General features: G+C 40.0%; 1 protein-coding gene across 5 annotated transcripts in view; it reads left to right on the top strand.

The window, feature by feature from the left end:
- Positions 1 to 2,788: 2,788 nt before the first annotated feature.
- The window catches only part of EPHA7 (EPH receptor A7), a 182,651-nt gene continuing 164,979 nt past the window's right edge, over positions 2,789 to 20,460 (top strand). For 3 of the 5 annotated variants that reach the window (XM_053381487.1, XM_053381484.1, XM_053381488.1), the window contains exons 1-3: positions 2,946 to 3,146; positions 8,708 to 8,772; positions 13,865 to 14,534. In XM_053381487.1, the coding sequence (XP_053237462.1) occupies positions 3,050 to 3,146; positions 8,708 to 8,772; positions 13,865 to 14,534 (832 nt within the window). In that variant the 5' untranslated portion in view covers positions 2,946 to 3,049. Of the gene's footprint in view, positions 3,147 to 7,841; positions 8,037 to 8,707; positions 8,773 to 13,864; positions 14,535 to 20,460 lie in introns of those variants that run through there. The other 2 variants (XM_053381486.1, XM_053381485.1) reach the window with 2 other exon arrangements.

Raw genomic sequence — 20,460 nt, 5'->3', positions numbered from 1 at the left:
ACCATTACTAGTAATTCATTACTAAGTTTCACATTTCAGTTACATATAATCATCTCTGGTTTCAAACTTTTTTCCAAAGTAGAAAACAACTATTCTTTAACTTTTTGCAATTCTTGACAAAAATAATAATTAATTTTGTTATGTATTGCATTCCTACAAAGGGAACTGCTAAGATCCCCAATACAATCAGATTTTGCAGAGTAAGCATGCTTTTCATCACTGGGGTGAACTTTTAAAAACTGACAACTTTATTTTCCTTTGTAAACAACAAAATTACTTTTATCCGATTAGTTCTTGTTTCTGGTTGTGTGTTAGGGGGTGGGGAGCCAAAGAGCAAGTAGATTTATGTTGTCTGACTGGTTTCTTCATAACTGCTGTGGAAAGGCGTAAAGGGGCAACGTAGTAAAACTGAAAAGGTTGCCAATGTTAATAATTTTACTTTTTAAAGAATCGCAAAGTATACAAAGGTTTTGAATTACATACAATCAAAAGAGGTTGTTTTATATTTGCAATGGCTGCTTCAGAAACAAAACCAAATGTTTTATTGCAGATGTTTTTAGCCAGCAGATCAAACGGATGCGGTGTCGTGTTACATAGTTTTTTCTTATCACTTTTTTTAAAAAGGGGAAAAAACCACACCAGAATATTTCATTTGTATGTTCTTGTTCTTTTACTCTGTATGCCAAAAAGGACACTGCAATCTGCAAAGGCTAAAATTAGAAAAACTGGTGATTCTTTTTTTAAACTATATGCACATAGTACTGTACACATACACTTCCACTAGTTTCAAAGCTGTGAGTTTGACCCAGATCCACATAAAAGTCTTAAATTGAGCCAAATCCACATATCAAACAATATAATCTTTTTTTCCCCCTTTTCTTTTTTTGAGAAGCTGAAATTGAAGGGAGTGGAGAGTTCTTCTTGGGAAAGGTCAGGAAAGTGGGGAGATAGGGAGAGTTAGGGTATGCTACAAGAGTTTGCTTATGTAATTTGTTTTCTAGATAATTCAAAGAACTTTATTTAAAGCTGTTTCAGTTGCTTTAACTTGGGAACAAAATCCGCTCAAATCTCGCTCTATCAGCTTAAAAAAATTGAAGACCAGATTGTGTCTATTATTTGCTGGGAAAAGTCCTTCCATGTTTGCTGCTGCAGCAGCAAACAACACACATTGCATTATAGTGTGCATGCTTTTTAGAAAACATGCTTAACATTGCCACTTTTACTTTGAAGGAAAAGCAGCCCATCAGCAGGTGTTGCTGGCAAGGAGTGAAGATTAAGCAGCAACAGCAACCTGGCCTCCCTCCTCCTGCCCTGCAACAGAAGCTGGAAAGGAGGAAGAGAGATTCCCTGCTGTCAGGAACACCCACTCCTACCCGACAAGGCATCTCCTCCTCTGAAGTCCACTGGGGAAGCATTCAAGGTAGAGAAACTGGAGGCTGCTCTTACCTCTGCTCTCTTTGGAGACCCTGTCAGCACAAACTTGGCCCATGGTGTTGCCTAGAGAGAAAATGTAAGCAGCCACCTCTGCCAGTTCACACACCCTCTCCAAATCCTCCTCTGGGCAGCACAGTGGTGGAGAGTGAACCTTATCTTTCCTTCTGTGCTTCAGTGAGACAGGAGGTCGTGGCTATTTCTGGCAGAAGCAGCTCCTGTCTCCACAACTGCTCATTTTCTGTTTCTCAGTAGCAAGGATTGGACAAATGCTGGCTGCTGCTGCTGCCCGTGATAATTCAGCCGCCCTCTTGCTCTGAACCTGCCCATTCACCCTTTCAAGTTTGGACTGGCTGCTGCTACAGCAGCAGCAGGAAGGATTGGGACCGCCAGAGCCACTCAGAGAGGAACAAGGGAGCACAAGGGCACGTGGCTGTTCACTGGAGGACCAGCCACCATCTCTGCCTGGTCCCTCAACTTTTGTGTGGCCATTAAGGCCACGCAGAGGGAGGCAGCAAGAAAATAAGATGGCCCTTTATAGGAGTAGCCCATTCATCCTCCCATTCGCAGGGAAGGGTGAGCCTTTTGGGACCCAATCACTGCTCCACCAAGAGTGCAGGTGAGCCAGTCAGAGGTTCAGCTGGCTGCTCTTTCCACGCCCAACCCTTCCTGGGGCACCTCCTGGAGGGGAAGGGAGCGGGGCTGGCAGAGGTGACTGGTTGCATTTTGTTTCTAGGCAGCCCCATGGGCCAAGTTGTCCCTGCCACAGTGCCCAGAGGGGATGAGGAAGAACGAGGAGCTCGGGATGTCAGTGCACACCAGCCAAAGCGGCGGAGTTCAGAGGAGGAGGCGCTCCGCTTTCTGCCTGGTCTCCTTTCCAACTCTGCTGCAAGCGCAAAGCAAAGGGAAGGGAAGATGGGGAGGCTGCTCCTTGCAGTTTGATCTCCTCCCTTGTAACAGCTGCTCATCAGCTGCTATTCCTTTTTTTAAAAAAAGTGGCAGCGCCAGCCTCGCACTTTTAAAGTCCGCTTAACTTAAATGTGCAGCTTGACCCTCAGACAGACCCACGCCCGCCTCCCGCCAGCGAGCGCTAAGAATACGAGCACCAGAAGGGGAATCCGGGACTAGCTGCAACCTGACACCTTCCGCCGCTAACTGGCTGAGACGCCTCGCTCCGCCTCCGCCGTCCGAGCGACTCATTGCCCAGCCGTGCCTCCAGAACCCGGAATCCGGCTTTCTCGTAGGCTGGGCTCTCCTGCCAGTCATTCTGAAGGACGGGCTCTTCTCCCCGGCTTTGGCCCGGCCCCCTTTCCTCCTCCTCCTCCTCCCACCCCCCCGCGCCTATTGATATTATTGGAGTGTGGTGCGAGCGGCCGGTCTGCAGTCGGAGACTCGCAGGCAGCAAATACGGAGAGAAAAAGCGAGTAGGGCAAGGGGAAGAAGGCAGCCGGGGAGAGAGAGAGAGCTCTGGGCAAGAGCGCTGCGAAATAAAACACGTTACAGAACAAGCTCTTTAATCCCCACCGAGTGGCAGCAGCGGGAGCAACAGCAACCAGCGCACAGTCTCTCTCTCTCGAATATATATGTAATTAGATATATTTTAAACACCTCATGCACCATGGTTTTTCAAAGTAGGCTCCCTTCATGGATTATTTTGTGTTGCGTCTGGCTGCTTCGCTTTGCACACACGGGGGAGGCACAGGCTGCGAAAGAAGGTAAGGCGATGCCGAAAACAAAAGTTTATCTCGTTGCAAGGGCTTCCTGGAGTGTTTATTCTTGCTCCCCGAGATTGCAACTGCATGCAGCCCCTTCTCCCCTCTCCCTCTCGAGCCCAGCAGAGATGAAAGGGGCAGCGCTGGGCACCCGCAGCCCCGTGCCGAGTCCTAGGCAAGGGAGCGAGCACCTCATTCATAGATGATAATGGATCCCCGTTGCACCCCGATTGTGTCTGCGTGTCTGTAAAGAACGGCGTGTTTCCTATCAGGATTTAGGTCTGTAAGGTGTGCACGTGATGCAAAGCCCTGGGATGGTTTCAGGTCTGGCGAGGGGGTGGGGGCGCATATCGGTAGGACCGCTGGGGAGTTTCTTCTATCGCGATTAGGTGGCAACTTAAAAGGTGGCTGATAGCATAAGCAGTGCAGTTCTACCCCGCTTCGATGCCCCACCACCGACATAATAAAATATGAAAAGATTCCGCCCCCCCCCCGCTGGAGTTTGTGGAGGAATGAAGCTACTCCATGGCTGCAGGGGAGTTTGGGGACGGAGGATGTGATCCTTTGGGGTGGGGAGCAAGGGCGCTTCTTTGGAGTCGCCCATGTCACCTAGAGCAGCTCATCCGAAAGTCTGACTTGCCCGCTTCGTATTGATAGCGGGATCTGCAGCTCTCGGAGCGGCGGCGTTCAGTCCGAGAGGAAGGAGAGGGAGCAGGCGGAGCAGCAGCCTCATGTAGAACTATTTGCATCACATATGCAGTCTCCGTGCGTGTGTGTATTAGCTGTGTGCACATTTTCACGAGATGTGCTTTGCCTCCCCCCCCCCCGCGCCCTCTGTTGTGCATAATCCATAGGCTGCTTCTGTGTATGGCAGGGAGCTAATCTCTTTCCTCAGCGTCTTCCCTCTTGAATGGCAACCGGGGGCTTCGAAAACCTCCTCCGCCGTTTACAAAACGTAGTTTCGCAGAGCTGCGAAAGGAAGCGGTTCCCCACGAGATGTAAAACGCATCTCTTGCCTTGCCTTGCGGGAAATGTGAGGTGCTGTGAACATATATGTTCGAGGGGATATAATGTCTTTGTGGGGAGGGGGGGGAGTACCCCCCCACTCCATACATTCTCGCTTTTTGAGTTTATAGGCATGAGGTAAAATGCACGGCTTAGCCTATAGTCGGAGCTAGGAAGGACGGGTCCTCCTCTCCTCGGTGGAAACGTGCCCTGGACCCAGGCAGGCGGAGAGAGGGCGAAATCAGGCGCTCTCGCTCGGCAGGCTGTGGAAAGTTTATCCGGAAGGCGGAAAACGCCGAGGGAAACCTGGCCAAAGGATAAGGAGAGGAGGGGAGGCGGCGGGCAGCGGCTCCCGAGAGGGCGGAATCGGGGGTGGGAAAGAAGCCTGCATCTCCTCACGCGGTGCCCTATTGGAGGGGCGGAGGGAGGGACACCGGTCAGAAAGAAGCCGGTGTCACTTCAGCCACCCTGTTGTGTCCAGAAGGGCGTCATGATTTGTGAATTGACTGGAGGGGGGAGGGGGAGAAAGAAAAAAACCCAACTCGTGTGTGTGTGTGTGGTGTGATCTCTGGAGTTCACCTGGGGCAGCCTCGCAAAACTCCTCTCCAACTTTGGAGACCCTGCTCAGTTCCCCTCCTGGTCCGGCAGGAACCGGGTGGGGCATCGCCGGCCACTAAAAAAAAAAAAAGATTTCCTCGCCCACGGTGGTGTGTATGAAGGCCACCTTTAAAAGAAGGGGGGCCTCGTGGGGTTTGGGGGGGCAAGAGGAAAACAAGCCTGTGGGGAAGAGGGGGAAAGGCACTCAGCCCCACGACTTCCTGACGTTCCTTTGCAAGGGGGACTCGGGTTCAGTGGCTATTGAGATTAGGGAGGGAGAGCCAGGGTCGCAAGCCTCCATCTCGGCCAGCGGACGGGGGTTTCTTTTCCGCTCCCTGGAAACAAATCCCGCCGGCTCAGCTCGGGTGCCGGTCGGGGAACTCCGCGTCAAAGGCTAAATGGGGCGCTTGCGGAGGAGAAGCGCGGGAACGGGCTGCCCCCGCCGCGTCACTTCATTAGCTGAGCGGGGACGGCTGCGCTAAGGGCGAAGGCGCAAGCCTTGCTCGCCTCCTGAGCCCGGGAGGGAGGCGGCATTCTCCTGGGTGCTCGGAGCAGAGCTGCCTCTTCTTTTTCAGTCGCCTGAGGGAAGGCTGGAGCCCCGAGGAGATGCTCCGCTTCCCTTTTCCTTCCTCCGGGCCAGACGAGTTCCCCGGACTAAGTTCCAAAACAGAACTCGCTTGTGCTCGGGGCTTGTTTTGCTCTGAGGCTTCGGCTGCGCTTGTTACTCGAGGCTAAGCTGCACTGACCCAGGTGGGGCTTACTTCGGAGTAAAGGCATCTGCTGTTTTCCAGGCCTGGTGCGGGAAAAGTAGTAATCAAGGGCCTCTGAGCATGTGCAAAGTGAGGCACACTCCCCGCTGGCAATGCCAAAGGGGCTCTTGGTTAGATTGTTAAAGGAGATTGCAGAAAGGAGTCTTGTGGCACATTCAGGGTTAGGGTAGGATGCACTGGGCACTGGTGAGAACAAAAAAGTATTGGGACACCTTAAAATGTTTAATAGATATGCACTATTGAAGGTGTCCCAAGACTTCTTTCTCCCCCCCCCCCCCACATACCTGATCACAGTGATCCCCCTGATCACAGTGTGTGACATCCATAGGACCAAGGATCGATCCAAACCAGACGGTATGGCTCCCAGTCAGGCTTGTGTCCTAAACTGAACAGCAGTGAGGGGGGGGGGAGATATATTTTTATTTTATTTTTTAAGCTGGGGGGATGAGTTGATCAACCATTCAGAGAATAGCTATCAGGTGTGAAAATGTGTTGAGTAATTTCTTTGGCACTCACTTCAGTGTACTGTTATCTGGTTGCGAGAGAGGGGAGAAGAACTTCAGAAAATAGCATAATAAAATAACATGCAAAAAGTATATACCTATATGGCAGAGCTTTCCAAGCTGTGTGTCGCGACATATAATTGTGTAGGGTGCAGTATGTAGGTGTGTCATGCAAACGCTCTCCATGCTTTTATAAGGGGTTTGTTTAACCTCCGGTTTGCTAATAAAACTGAATTACTGTGTCACGAAATGCTGCATGTCTAAAAAGTATGTCACCAACACAAAAAGTTTGGAAAGCTCTGCTTTATGGGTACCAAAGGTTACAATTGACCCCCCCAAAAAAGTGGCTCCATAAGGTACAGCTAGTTTTATATAGTAGCATGAAATAGTTTTCTATCTGGCAAGTTACACTGGCTGTCCTTTATTTTTGAGCTGTTGATCAGTGGGGGATCTGACTACTGCAGCAAAGCTGGAATTGGCCGATGTGTGGGCTACAGATTTCATCAGAGGCCTTTCTCTAACAGCATCTAAAATGTATTTCATTTTCTGTTGTTATTGACCTGGTTTGAGTTGGTTGGTTTGTTGAAGGAACTTGTTTCTTTGGAAAAGAAAACCTCTGTTTTGAGCACTTGGCAAAACTTAAGGGAAGTTTGCTTGTGAAACTTGAATAAAGGGTCCCTCAATACCTGTGAAAGTATTTCTTTTTTCTCTCCCCAAAAAGTTGTTGTTTCTTTAAAAGTCAGTATCATAAAATAGGATTATTCTCATAACTTTGAAAAATCAAGTTTATGCACACTAAGCACTTTAAAACTTGTATTCTGTGTACTCAAGACACAGAAGAGAGATACCCCTTTCACTATAACTTTGTGTACAATACATGTTTAGGTTGTTTGAGTACCACTGGGAATGTTTAGTGCAATTAAAGAATTACAATCTGTTTTCAATAGATGTACTGATGGAGACATGGAGGGTTAAACCTGCACTATGACTTTTTTTAGCTAAGCTTATCAGCATGGTCTTTAATTAGCAACAGCAATACACAGAACTCTATTAACTCCTAGTTAGAGACCATTAATAGCTGAAGTCCCTTAGATACCTGGCTTAATTAAATAAATAATTAAATGAAAAGTGAAGCTATTTAAAGTTTGAGCAGGGCCTGAACTTCATTGAGAAGGCAAGATGTAAGGATACAAAAAGATTCTTTAAAACAATATGCTTTCCACAATATACTTAAGTGTAGGGCTGCAACCCATGGTGCATATTTATTTGAGAGTAAGCACCTAAGTGGGACTCTCACATTCGTGAGCATAGATGATCAGGTTGGAAGGCTGCATTCCTCTTTGGTTGGAAGTAATTTGAATTAAAATCAATAGTGATTACTCCCATTACACATGGTTAACATTGGATTACAAAATTAGACAATGCCTGAATATATTCCACAAAGTTCTACTTTTTATGATGGGAAGTTTATTTTTGCTTATTTCTCAAAATATGTCAACGTACATGGATAGATTTCAAAAGGTACTCATGGCAAGAAGTACTTTTAAATCTAAGACTGCAGCCAGCTACACACTTGGGCAGGGATTTCAATATAATTTACTGCTAATTAACTGTGTAGAGAACTGCAGGCTGTATATTGATTTATATTAATTGGTTATTTTAAACTGAAAGGTGCTTTTGTTAACAGTCGATTAGTAAAATGTACTCTTGACTAAAACATGTCAATGTAAAAAAGAAAAAAATAAACACCAAGTTTGTATCTGCAGTTAGCAGAATGATGCTATTTGAAATAATATTTCATTATTTGCAGTTTAAATACTGACCAACAGTTTTAAGAAGTGGTATGGAACTAAATGCACTAATGTGTCAGTAAAGCTTTATGATAATACTCAATAGTACTCATATTCAGCAAATTATAAATAAATTAATATTACTACCCATGTATAAGCCCTTTTCTATTTTTATTTTGTTTATTGGACTGAGAACTACTGTAAAATAACAGTACTTCTAAGTAGCAGGTAAGTTTACAGTACGTGTAATTTATAACAAATTTTATAGGAAAAAATAGAAGTGTAGTTTGTTTTGCTGAAGTGGCACCCCCCCCCCACTCCAATTGCATCCAGCATCTGTCAGTTTCATCTTCGTCTTTTTGAAATATATTTTCTGGATCTCAGTATGCATATGTGCATTTTAATAATTTATTGTATAATGAAGAATTGTAAAGCTAAGATATATGTATATTTTTGATGATGAAAAGTTCCAAATTAACTGGCTTTATTATTTTTGACATCCCGGTATAATATATTGTTTTATATACACACATAAACATTATTGTCACTCACATTCTCTAATACATCTTTGACTAGTACAGATCACAATAGGTTATTACATAGTTAAAAAAATTAAAAAGTTACTTAATGTTAATGTATATAAATGCATGTTGCATAAGAAATGTACTTTAATGAAAATGAAAATATATTTTTTGTCTTTTCTGTCATTTCCCGATAGAATTTTGTTTTATATTATCTAATAAATTATACCTGAAAAATTAGTCATGTGCATTTGAGGAAGTTCATCCAGCTACTCTGTGTTAATACTTTTTGAATTGATTTTTTAGGGAAAGATAATTTAATAAATGAAACTTGATTCTTAAAATAATTTTAACACAAATATTTTTTCTCTCTTTCAGTAATATTGTTGGATTCTAAAGCACAACAGACAGAGTTGGAATGGATTTCTTCTCCTCCTAATGGGGTAAGTATACCACAAGAACAAGAGAAAATAAATTGCACAAAAAAATCGCACACAGTTTAAATTAAACATTTTCCCAAAATGTTTGTCAGTGTAACATTTTTCCTGGGAAAGGAGGTTTAGTTCAAACTTGTGTTCTATAAGTTAATAATACGAGTGTTTTCAAAACATGAGAAACATTTCAAGCATTACATTTTTTTATAGAACTTAAAAGATCAAGATACAGAAATTGCTGCCATTAAAGCAGAAATTTAATGTACTTATTTTCAGAACTTTACTTAACAAACTTATCTTGGTGTGTTTTGACATTACTTATATAATTAAGTGATTCCTATTTAGACTTCCTTTTTTTCGTTCATTTGCTCATATGAGAAACGCCCATCTAACATCTGTTTAGAAACAATATGATGGAATGAAAGAATCTAGATTCTTCTAAAAATGAATCACCCTAGAAACTATATCATATGGGCAGTTTAAATAAGTAAGTGTCCTTAATAATTTTCTTCTGATGAAATTTTGATTTAATTAAAAGGGTTTCTGCTGCCTCAGCACTTTGAGGATTGGGTTGCCCACCATTTAGAGTAGTTCTTAAATCACACAGTCTCTTTGAGTGCCTGTGAATAAAGGTTTGCGCAATCAATCCTTTAATCCAAAGCTTATAAAGAAATGTGGAACTGAAAGAGCATGAACTGTGAGTGGGGATACAAAAGTGTAACAAATCCTGTATATAAGAAGAATGAAAACCTGTAAGTGTCTTAGTTGAAAAGCAAGATCGTAAACTCAATCCAACATAGGGTGAAAGTAAGTTTGAAGGCTTTCGAAATGTAATGTGAGCTGAAAGTTTAAGACGAATAATAACTTCATATGCGTGTTGGAAAGAACAATTTTAGGTAGACTGCAGTAGTCCAACCTTCAGATAATAAAGGCATGGTCACATGTTTGGGGGCTGGGGATATAAAATGTTGATGAAAGGTGATGGGAATACACTTCAGTGGTAGTCCATGCTGTAAGTGTCATATTTAAGATACTGATTAAAAGAAAAGCATTGTACCCCTGACAAAGAAAAAAATACTGGTGTCATCTAGCAAATAAAAAGGCACAATGTCTGCATTTATTATGCTTATTTGCTGTATGCACTAGAGTCCAAGCATTGTCAAGTGAACTTAACACGTTTTCAAGGAGAGGTTGACGGCTCTTGAGGAAAAAATAGTTTCAGTGTTCTTAGTGCATGTTCTGAAACCAAAGAAAATCAAACCAAAGTCTTCATTATTAATGGCAAAAAAGGCAATAATGCGTTTTCTTATATGTAATTCTAGAAAGTACCAGTAGCATACTTCTGATAATCAGCACATTTCTGCAATTGTTTATATACACATTAAAGCTGGGAGATTAATATAATATATTGAAACATTTTATTTCAAGGTGATTGTCTCTTATGTCCCTACTTTAAGCTAAATACAGGCATCAGTTCTGGCTTAGATTGAGTTTTCAAATTAAGAAAAGGTAATTGCAGTTACCTACTGGTACTCAAACCAACGAAAGAAAGTAAATATGTACACTTAACTTTCAATATACATAATTTGTTTGAATTTTCAGTATGAAAATGTCTTCAGATGGTTTCTTTTCTCACAGTTATGACAGATAACATATTTCCATCATAATACCAAACCTGGTGTTATGTACTGTTCTAAGCAGTGAAATGAGAAGAGACCATTGCTCAGTATACAAAGCATGTGCTGTACCACTGAAGATTGAAGACTTCATCCCCATTGAAAAAGAACTTTGGTTATAAGGGCGGGACAGTCATTTGCCTGCCAGTCAGTTGGCAATACTGTGCTACGTAGACCATTGGTCTGACTTAATATAATGTAGCTTCACATGATTCCTTTCTTAAAGGGAATATTAAGTTTCAGTGGGCAATTAGTTCAGCTCACTAAAGCAACAGTGTGCATTTCATTAAGCTAACATGTCGTATCATGCGTATTGTAACATAAATACTGCAGTGCTTTGAAAATACAGTTTTATATTTACAACTTCTGTGCGTTTCAACATTTACAACCATAATATATTTTGCGGTAATAAGTTCCAGCATCAGTTCATCAATGTCTGCTTTTCTTAGAGCAGTGGACTAACACTAAAATGATCTCATTTGCTGTCAAATAGGCTTGTGAACTATTGTGTGATACATGGCTTTGAGCATGGTAGGCCAGTCTTCCTTAGTGCTTGCCTTCCATGAGTCATTAATAGTGATGACTGGGGTAGATATAATGCTGAGCAGCCCCTTAACCATGGTTAAAATGGCAGGGGTTTCACTTTTCTCTCAGGGGGAGATTGCAAGATCCCCCACTCAGCCCCTTCTGTCACCTGGTACAAATTCCACCTGTTCATTACCTATTGGCATTAACAACAATTAAGCACCCCGTGAGCACAAAACAAAAGGAGTGGCTGATGCTGACCAGGGTTTGAAAGCGGTTAGCAAAACCTGAATAAGAGTTACTGTTAACTTCAGTTAATGTGAATACTGATCTAGCACTTAACTGCAAATAATAAGAGAAAGGAGAAAAACAGTTTCTTTTTAGGAGGGTGCATGCGTATGAGCTGTTCTTAATCATTAAGTGCTACAGATAACTGGTCCTGAGTAATGAATTGTTCCCACAAGAAGATGAGTGACCCAACCTGATTCACACTCCAAGGCCTGTTCAATGTTAAGGAAATAATACTGCCCCCAAAATAATAAAAGTCATTGGTTGAATCCAGACCTGCTTTTCCATTTTTGAAAATGCTCTTTCTGTTCTTAGAATAAAATTGCATCTGACAGGGGTTACTGCTCCACAAACGTGATGTTTTCTTGGGTGGAAGTGAGGAGACGACTCTCACTTGTTCTTCCTCTCACCTGCAGCCCACAATGCCATCTCCCACACGCTGCTGAAGGGTCTCCCAAACTTCTTGAGTAGATTTGTAGAGGCATGGGGACTACAAGGGGTGGGGGTGGGAGGGATATGCAAAAATAGCCTTGACCTTTTGCCTGAAGGAGCATACTCTATGCCACTACTAACTTTTATATATTCCTTCGTTTTCAAAAACAAAATCTGAAAAGTTATACCTAGATAGTTTGCAATATAGATGTAAGCTTTATCTAATATCAGTTTCAATAGATAAGCCAAATTTAAATGTCATTATTTTACTCCAAATGGTTAATTCAGATTGCATTTTGGATATAATTGCAGTCATAACTTGATTATACGAAGCAATATAATCATGTGGTAATTCATCAAAGATAATTGTCTTGTATCACCTCATGCAATTCCAGGATCAAAGCTGTAAGGTGATAAGCCTGTCAGTGATAGGCTGTATGCCTTTTGATGTTTCCCACATGGAATGTGGTAATTTTTCTTCATTTGTTAGATTTGGAAATATATTTTTCAACTAGCACTTTGGCCTTCCCATTGAACTATGTTTAATCACCTATTTTTTCATCGACTGACGAACCACCTCAATCTTCGCTCAAAACAGCTTTATTCATTACCTACAGGAGAAAATATTATTATTTTCCTTCCTTCAGAAGAAAACACATTGAAATAAAGATAATCTGGACTAGACTAGCATAGCTGAATGATTTTTACAAGTTAAGAATTTAGGGACCTGAATTGTTACTGTGAACCAAGTAGGACATTGGGTTAAATTAAAAAATGATTTTCTTGAGTTTTTGCAGTTCATGTAAAATGACTATGGAGAAAAAATAGTAGTTTCTGTTTCAAACAATTAGAATTGATAACAGTTGATTTCTAATGTAAACTTTCTGTTCTGATTTCTAATATTCAAGGAAGTAGAAATCTAAGGATGCAGTCCCTAATTATTAGAATGCTACCATTCTTCACTGGATACCATATGCATACCTTTGTAACACAGAGACTTTTTACCTACTCAAAATTCCACATAGCATACTTTTTTACTCTTAGACAGCTGCAGAGAGGCTGCATAGCAGATTGTAGCCCCGATATTGCAGCCTTTGTTTGTAGATTTACATCTTTCTAAAGGCATTTTGTTTATTTTCATACCTCTGAAGTTCTGGTTGATTTTGTAGAATGGAAAGCCCGTAACTCAGCAGTAGCCCCATGAACCTGCCTGCCATTTCTCTGTATCAAATATGTTGTGAATCTCTGCCTGTTGAATAATACAATTCAGAGACTATGGCTGGGATCCAGTGTGGTTGTGTAGGAAGCTTTAGTGAAGCCAGCAGGGCTTCTAATTGCAGCCTCCCTGAGCTGTCTGAGAAAGTGATCTGGAAAAATCTGCCATGTCAGACACAAACTCTTTAGATTTTGGCCCACAAAATTTGTGTGTGTTGTTTATTTATTTATGAAAGTATTTATATACCACCCTTTCCTAAAATACCAGTCCTGTGTACAGCAATATAAAAACATAGCCTTTCTCTTTCATTAAAAGTGGTACAAAACATCATTAAAATGACCAGCTACTCCAGAAAATGGTAAACAACTGTATATGCCTAGTGCCATAAAATCTTCAAGAGATGCATGGAGGTCAAAAGGGAGGATGTCTGCCGAATCACAGTTGGAAGAGTGTTCCTCTATAATCTTAGTTTTCTCCTTTAATTATTAAGATTGCAGACCATAGTCCATGGAATTGGTGACAAAATTCTCCCGGTGTTTCTGTCAGCTCTAGAGTACCCATTTAATGCAAGATGAAGTAAATGGATACAGTCTGGTTATAAAAACATTTATATAGCAATTTAGTGTGTCCAAACTGTTTCACTTAAAACACTGTATTTTGTAATCCTTGCAACAAACTTGTAAAGTAGTTTGGTATTACTCACAATCTGTATCTTAGATAGGACATAGGTTAATATGCAACTTGCATAGTTCAGGTAAGATTGAGAACCAGGGCTGCTCACTCCTTTGGCTACTACGGTATACTAGCTCTCCATGTAAATGCTTTTGATTTTGCTAGGGTTTGGATCAGATTCATCACCACAGTTCAATTCCCCCCCCCCCATATTTTTGAGAAAGATGCTTTATTGTTAAGTATGCTAAAATGTCCTATTTTAATATGAATAATTATTTCTTTTATGTTTTAGTGGGAAGAAATTAGTGGGCTGGATGAAAACTACACGCCTATACGAACGTACCAGGTATGCCAAGTCATGGAACCTAACCAAAATAACTGGCTTCGGACTAACTGGATCGCAAAAGGCAATGCACAAAGGATTTTTGTAGAACTAAAATTTACTCTGAGGGATTGTAATAGCCTTCCTGGAGTCCTGGGAACATGTAAAGAAACTTTCAACTTGCATTATTACGAAACAGACTATGACACTGGCAGGAGTATCAGAGAAAACCTGTATGTAAAAATAGATACTATTGCAGCTGATGAAAGCTTTACCCAAGGTGACCTTGGGGAGAGAAAGATGAAACTTAACACAGAGGTGAGAGAGATTGGACCTCTGTCCAAAAAAGGATTCTACCTTGCATTTCAGGATGTAGGTGCCTGCATAGCTTTGGTTTCTGTCAAAGTATACTACAAGAAGTGCTGGTCCATTATTGAGAACTTAGCTATTTTTCCAGATACAGTGACTGGGTCAGAGTTCTCCTCCTTAGTTGAGGTACGAGGAACCTGTGTCAGCAGCGCAGAAGAAGAGGCTGAGAACTCTCCTAGAATGCATTGTAGTGCAGAGGGCGAATGGTTAGTACCTATTGGAAAGTGTATCTGCAAAGCTGGTTTCCAGCAAAAAGGGGACACGTGTGAACGTAAGTAGAAAAAAAAATACTTTTATGTATTCCCCTACTGAATATTTTACTGTGTCTCTTTTTTTAAAAAAACCAAACTTTTGAATGAAAGTGTGCATTATTTAGTTCAGATACCATGAGCCTTGGAATTGTTATGCTTCACACTAGCTGGCGTAGATCAATTGCATTCAAGGGTGGAAGTCAACAATTGAATGTTGCATTTTGAAAAGGCTATTAAACTGACTATGCAGAGCACGGTTCATCTTTACTAATGGGTTTGCACGCACACTGTAAATGCAGTTACATAATGCTATTTTACAAGAAAAAGGCTAAGGAGGACATTCTTCAGAATACCCTTGAAGAAATCACAACTTGCAGAAAAGATACCATGAACAATCTTGTGTGTGATGAATGCTTGCTGCTTATTCTGAGTATCTTATTTGTAGGAAACTATACAGAAACTAAAACTAAGAGTATAATGCACTTGTGATTAATTAGCCACTGAAAAGCTTTTTGGGGATGCATTAGGGTTAAGGTCCTAGGGGTGGCTGTAGGAAAGCTGCTATTCAGAAAGGGAAATGAGTCACAGCATGCATGGTTTCCTCTGCACCCATATCAGATCTGGTTCCTAAAGGTTTGATTCTGCGTCATTTGATTCATTACACAGGATTCTAAAATGCAAACACATTTTATTTCTGCAAGTTTTCCGCAGGTGGATTTTATACAGTGTGATATTGACTTCAGATCTTTGCAGGACTGAACAAATCTTCCAGTATTGAAGATGCAGAGAATAAGAACCTGTGCATTAAACTTGGGAGATAGCGTTAAGAATTGTAATATGAAACTACCCATGCAAATCTGTTAGAAGTATCATAAATACTGCCAACTTTGACTTTAAAAAAATAAAATAAATAATAATAATAATAATAATAATAATAATAATAATAATAATAATAATAATAGGTGACTTGGGATGAACAAAGGTTTATCATAATAGTAATGGTAAACACTTCTTTAGCATTTGCTTGGTTTTTGCCAACTTTTAATTATCACTGTTGTTTCTGAAGATAAACATATCTTCCATAAAAGTGAGAATATTGTTAAAAACGAAATGTTGAGACCAGTGTCTAGACATTAGAATTCTACTAAATTAAACAGTCTTCTTGATTTTAGACACCAATGGTATTTTTGATAACTTGTTTTTAAATTTCTCTGTGTTCATTTTGCAAGAATACTTCTCATATCTGGCCTGCTGCCAATGAAACTGCTAAGACAATATGCTACCCTGGAGGTGATCCAGGTTTCATTTTGTGGGGGTTTTTTTTTGGTCTTCCTCTCCATCTCTTTGTTCAAAAATAATCCTGATAAGTTTCAAAATAACCCCATGTATGTTAGATAGCTACTAACCCTATTTATTTATTTATTTATTTATTTATTTATTTATATATCTATATACTGCTTGATTGTAAAAACAAAACAAAACTCAAAGCTGTATACAAAAGATAAAAGCTGTAAGCTCTTTTATGTTGGAAGGACATGAGGTGTCTTAAATGCCTTTAGTCAGATGCCTCAGTCTGATACTAGTTAGAATTTTCTGCTTTGAGAGCATTAATGATAAACTTTGTAGTAACTTATAATGTAGCTGGATGAATGGTACATTCACTTTGAAGGAAATTGAAGACAACATTAATGCAATTTGTTCTTCTTACTGTCAAGTTTTGTAGTATATGAAGCAGAATCAGACTTTAACTGATCTTTAAGGTCTGCATCCTGCAATCACTTTGGATGTGTTAGCAATTAATAATTAACCTCATTGGGTCAAGTGAGTAAAATTGTGAATGTTTGCATTGCAGTCCACACATGGTCACCCTAGCTTTGAATACATTGGCCCCCATCTACAGATGTGCAGCAAGGTCTTTGTGTGCAAAGCTTAAAAAAATAATCACCCTTTTTTTGGGAAATGGTAGGGTCTGAATTTATCTCCGCTCCCTATAACACCATCTCTTTGGTTCTATGAATGGGTCTGATCTATCAAAGGAAAAGTCCTAGCTTCTGAGTGAGAGGATCTAGCAAAGGGCACTGCCCATGTTTCCTTTGTATACAGAAAATGATTTTCACAAGAAAAACCTTTTGTGTGCACCTTCCCTTTACTAAATTAAAGTGATTATGTGCATATAAATCTGATTTTAATGGAATTTACATAGGCCTCTGTGTTTTGGGGCTTGTTATGTACATAGTTTACATTTTGTTTAGATATATCCATTCTACTTCTAAAATACTTTGAGAGAATTATTCATATTCCATAACTACAATCACAAACACATTTTATGGGAGTATGATTCATTGAACACAGTGACACTTACTTTTGAGTGAATATGCTCAGCATTGTGATATTAAGGTGGACATTGCAATTCTTGCTAACAGACATCCACCAAAGGAAAAAAAAGCTGGGTTGCTATGTTCTTCCTCCAGTCATAGCAAAACCTTTGTGGAAAATTTATATAAATTCCAGCATATATGTTGTGGTCTTTTATTCTGTGTCCAATTAACCAATAGGATTTAGCCATTTGTGTGGCCAGAACTGTACAGTATGTTTCCTAATATGTTTTGTTGTTATAGTGTTTTAATTAGTATTTTGAAATTGAATATATTTGCATATTGCCAATATAGATATCTTTGTGTACTTTCATTTATATACATATACTATACAATAAAGAAGCTAATTCAAACTTAAAGGAATACTTAAGAAAAGACTTTCTCACTGACTATATTTTCAGTGGCGTGCATAATATGTTTTTTCTTTAGACAGAAACTATATTCAGGTTGAAATGAGGCTTTTTTTCTGGGTGGGAAACTTTGAGAATGCTGATATAATCCATATTCCATATGTTCTGTGTTATTTAAAAAGGAAAATAATACTCATTTGCTCACACATGGCTATATAGTATTTCATATGCTAGGAAGCACTTCTCAGTGCGCATGAAATATATATGAAAATTAATTTGGCATTGTGTCTGAAAAGTCAGACTTCCAATAAAAGCAAAACTGATCTACTCTTCAGTTCAACTGCTTCATAACATGATGAAATAGTTGTCCAAAACATGTGAAAGAGGTATGGTCTTTTTTTGTGTCGCACGGCTTATGTGCTGAAACAGCATTCAGTGCAATGTGACACTGCTATTCTGAATAGTTTTAAAAATAAATTTAAAAACCTGATTTACCCATAAAATGCTTTAAATATGGCCAGGTATTGTGCTGTCCATTTGTTTCTAGGTAATGTAGATATTATTAAATTTAGAACTGCTTGATATTACAGGTATAAGGATATCACTGTCATTTGGTTCCCACACTTACATATATGTACAGTGTTACAATTTGTGTGATGGAGAAGACGGCGCACTGTACCTTCTTCCTTCCACCACACGCAGAATATATAGTATGAGAAAGGTGGTCCTGGTGGAGGCTAGTAATGCATGGAGCCATGATCTGTGTGGTTCTTCCCCTAAAAAGAGGAGGACTCTACAGTGAAATGAAAGAAAGTGAAATGTATATGAAGGAATACGTTGGACAAATTTGAACGGCATATGAGATGCCTTTCTGGTGTACTTTGACTATAACAACATTTCCCCCAAACAACAGCTGCTAATATCACCTGGGAATCTCACTCCTTGCCCAGATGGCATACATAAATTTTCACCCCATCCCCTTCTTCCCTCTTGTTTCTCCTTCATCTGGTTGCCTTCCCTTCCCTCTTATCTTGATTGAAGACACAAGACTGGGTTTTCAATTATTCTGCAGAATCCAAAGACTGTAAGACAGGGACATAATTTAATTATCAAAAGCTCCCCATCCTCCACCCCACCGATAATTACGTACCGCACAAAGAGTTGGTCTGTATCTGTTCTTTGCACTTTTACATTTTGCTCGGATTTTAGTTATAATTATTGCCCTTTATTTCAGTTATTTATTGTTAATGAAAAATCCCAGCAAATAAGTAAACAAAGCTACACTACTCCTCTGAGGGATGAACAGCGCATTATCTTTGTGATAGTATGTTGACAAACCTGAGTTTGCTGTGATAGCATTTGTGTGTGGGAGAAGGTGATTGTAGAGATGGACTGAAAGGCTGGAGGATTGTTTTACCATGCCTGCATCTGTCAGTTCTCGATAATATTGGCCTACCTTCCAGTTGTTATAAGGATTACTAAGATAACACATGTAAAGTGCTTTGCAGTGTTCAACGTGAATGCTAAGCGAGTAACCGGGAAGTGAGCTATACTAGTGCATAATCTCATATCATGACCATTGAACTGGATAGTGGTTTCAGTGCTGAAATTTGGTTTTAAGAAAGCAGTAATCTACAAGTGAGCAGAGGTGCTGGAGATTCAGAGACTTCGTATACCTTCTAGTGTGCATTTGGTATGCAAAAATCTGTATCTTTTGTATGCTGTATTTCCCACTTTGCAGAGCAGTGGATGTCCAATATATATATTTCCAATGAGAGCAGGGCCCTTTTCATGCTGTAGCAAGAGAAACAACCAGAAACATGTACTTTGAAGTTGCATCCATATGTGTAGTGAGGAACATTAATGTCCCGGAACAGGAGAAACAGGAAGCTTGCTGTGAAAGGTCAGACACCAGAGAAGCAATTCTTTTTATTCTCAAGTGATGAAGAAGTTTAATTGTCATATATCAATGTTACAATGCTTTCAAAGTTCATTCATTATTTCGTTTTATTTGTAAGCCACTTTTCCACACAAGAATATGCTCAAGGCAGCTTGCAACAAAGAAAACAGGAAAGCATTTCAAAGAAACACTACGAAAGCAATTTCATAATGATATAGCAAGACAATAGCAGATTTAACAACTTGCCAAAAACAAACAAACACATTTTGATACTAAGGCTATAAAAAGATTACGTAAACAAAATGCAGCACCCAGTAGCAAAAATAACAAGAGAGCTTCATTCGTAGCTTCACCTCATTCCTAGAGACCCCCCTCCCATTATGTTGCTCACCGACCCTTTCCTTCAGCAGCTTTTTATAAGTTCTGGTACGATTGTGTGAATTCTTAGGTGCAGTGTACATACTGTTCTGTATCTGCGCGTGTTTCCATTGCTATAAACATTGGAAAAAGCATGACTGGAATAAGAAATGCCAGAACACAAGCATTCAGAAGCTGAAATTAAGGTGGAAGGAGGAACTGGAAAGGGGTGGGGGGTTAAGAAAACCCAGTCAGGGCACATGCATGAAACAAGTGGAAGAAAAAAGATTTATGTGATGAATATTTGCATGATTGGGCAAAACATTCCAAACCTGATGCGCTACTGAAAGATGGAATCATGCACTCACTTTCAGCTGTCAGTCCATTTGTATTGATTAGCTCAGGAATTCTAATACAAGTCTCCTTTTACCTGAGAAACCATGGAAATTGTGCTCTCTTTGATCTTTATCTGGGCCTGAAGCTACTCTTATATTTATTGCCACTTAAGACTGTAGTGTAAAAATCAATTATTGCTCCCTCACTTTTAGCATTAATAATACATGTGCTTAATGTTTTCCCTCCATTGTGCAAGCCCCACATTCAAATGGTAGTCTAGTTTATTAAAACCAATAATATGTTCATAGAATGTGGACATGTAGTCATTAAGTCTGAAAGGTTATGAATTAAACTGTTTCAATTTAATATGCTGTAGCAGACCAAAAAGAATTTCTGTAAGTAGCTTACTTATTGCATGGTTGTAGAAATTGAGACTATTTTTTTATTTTTTATGAACTTTTATTCCTTCAACAGGGAAACTTGTGATTTTAAAATATTTTTTCTTGGTCTTTTTAAAATTAATCAAGCTAGACTGAAACTGGGATTGGAGCAAAAATACATGCAAAATATCATATTGCAAGGAACTGGTGTTTTTTTAAAGCCAGTTGTTTGAAGAAACTCTGTTGTA

Source organism: Podarcis raffonei, chromosome 3, assembly GCF_027172205.1.
Source record: "Podarcis raffonei isolate rPodRaf1 chromosome 3, rPodRaf1.pri, whole genome shotgun sequence".
Lineage (NCBI taxonomy): Eukaryota > Metazoa > Chordata > Lepidosauria > Squamata > Lacertidae > Podarcis > Podarcis raffonei.
This window is presented reverse-complemented; position numbering and strand designations above follow the sequence as displayed.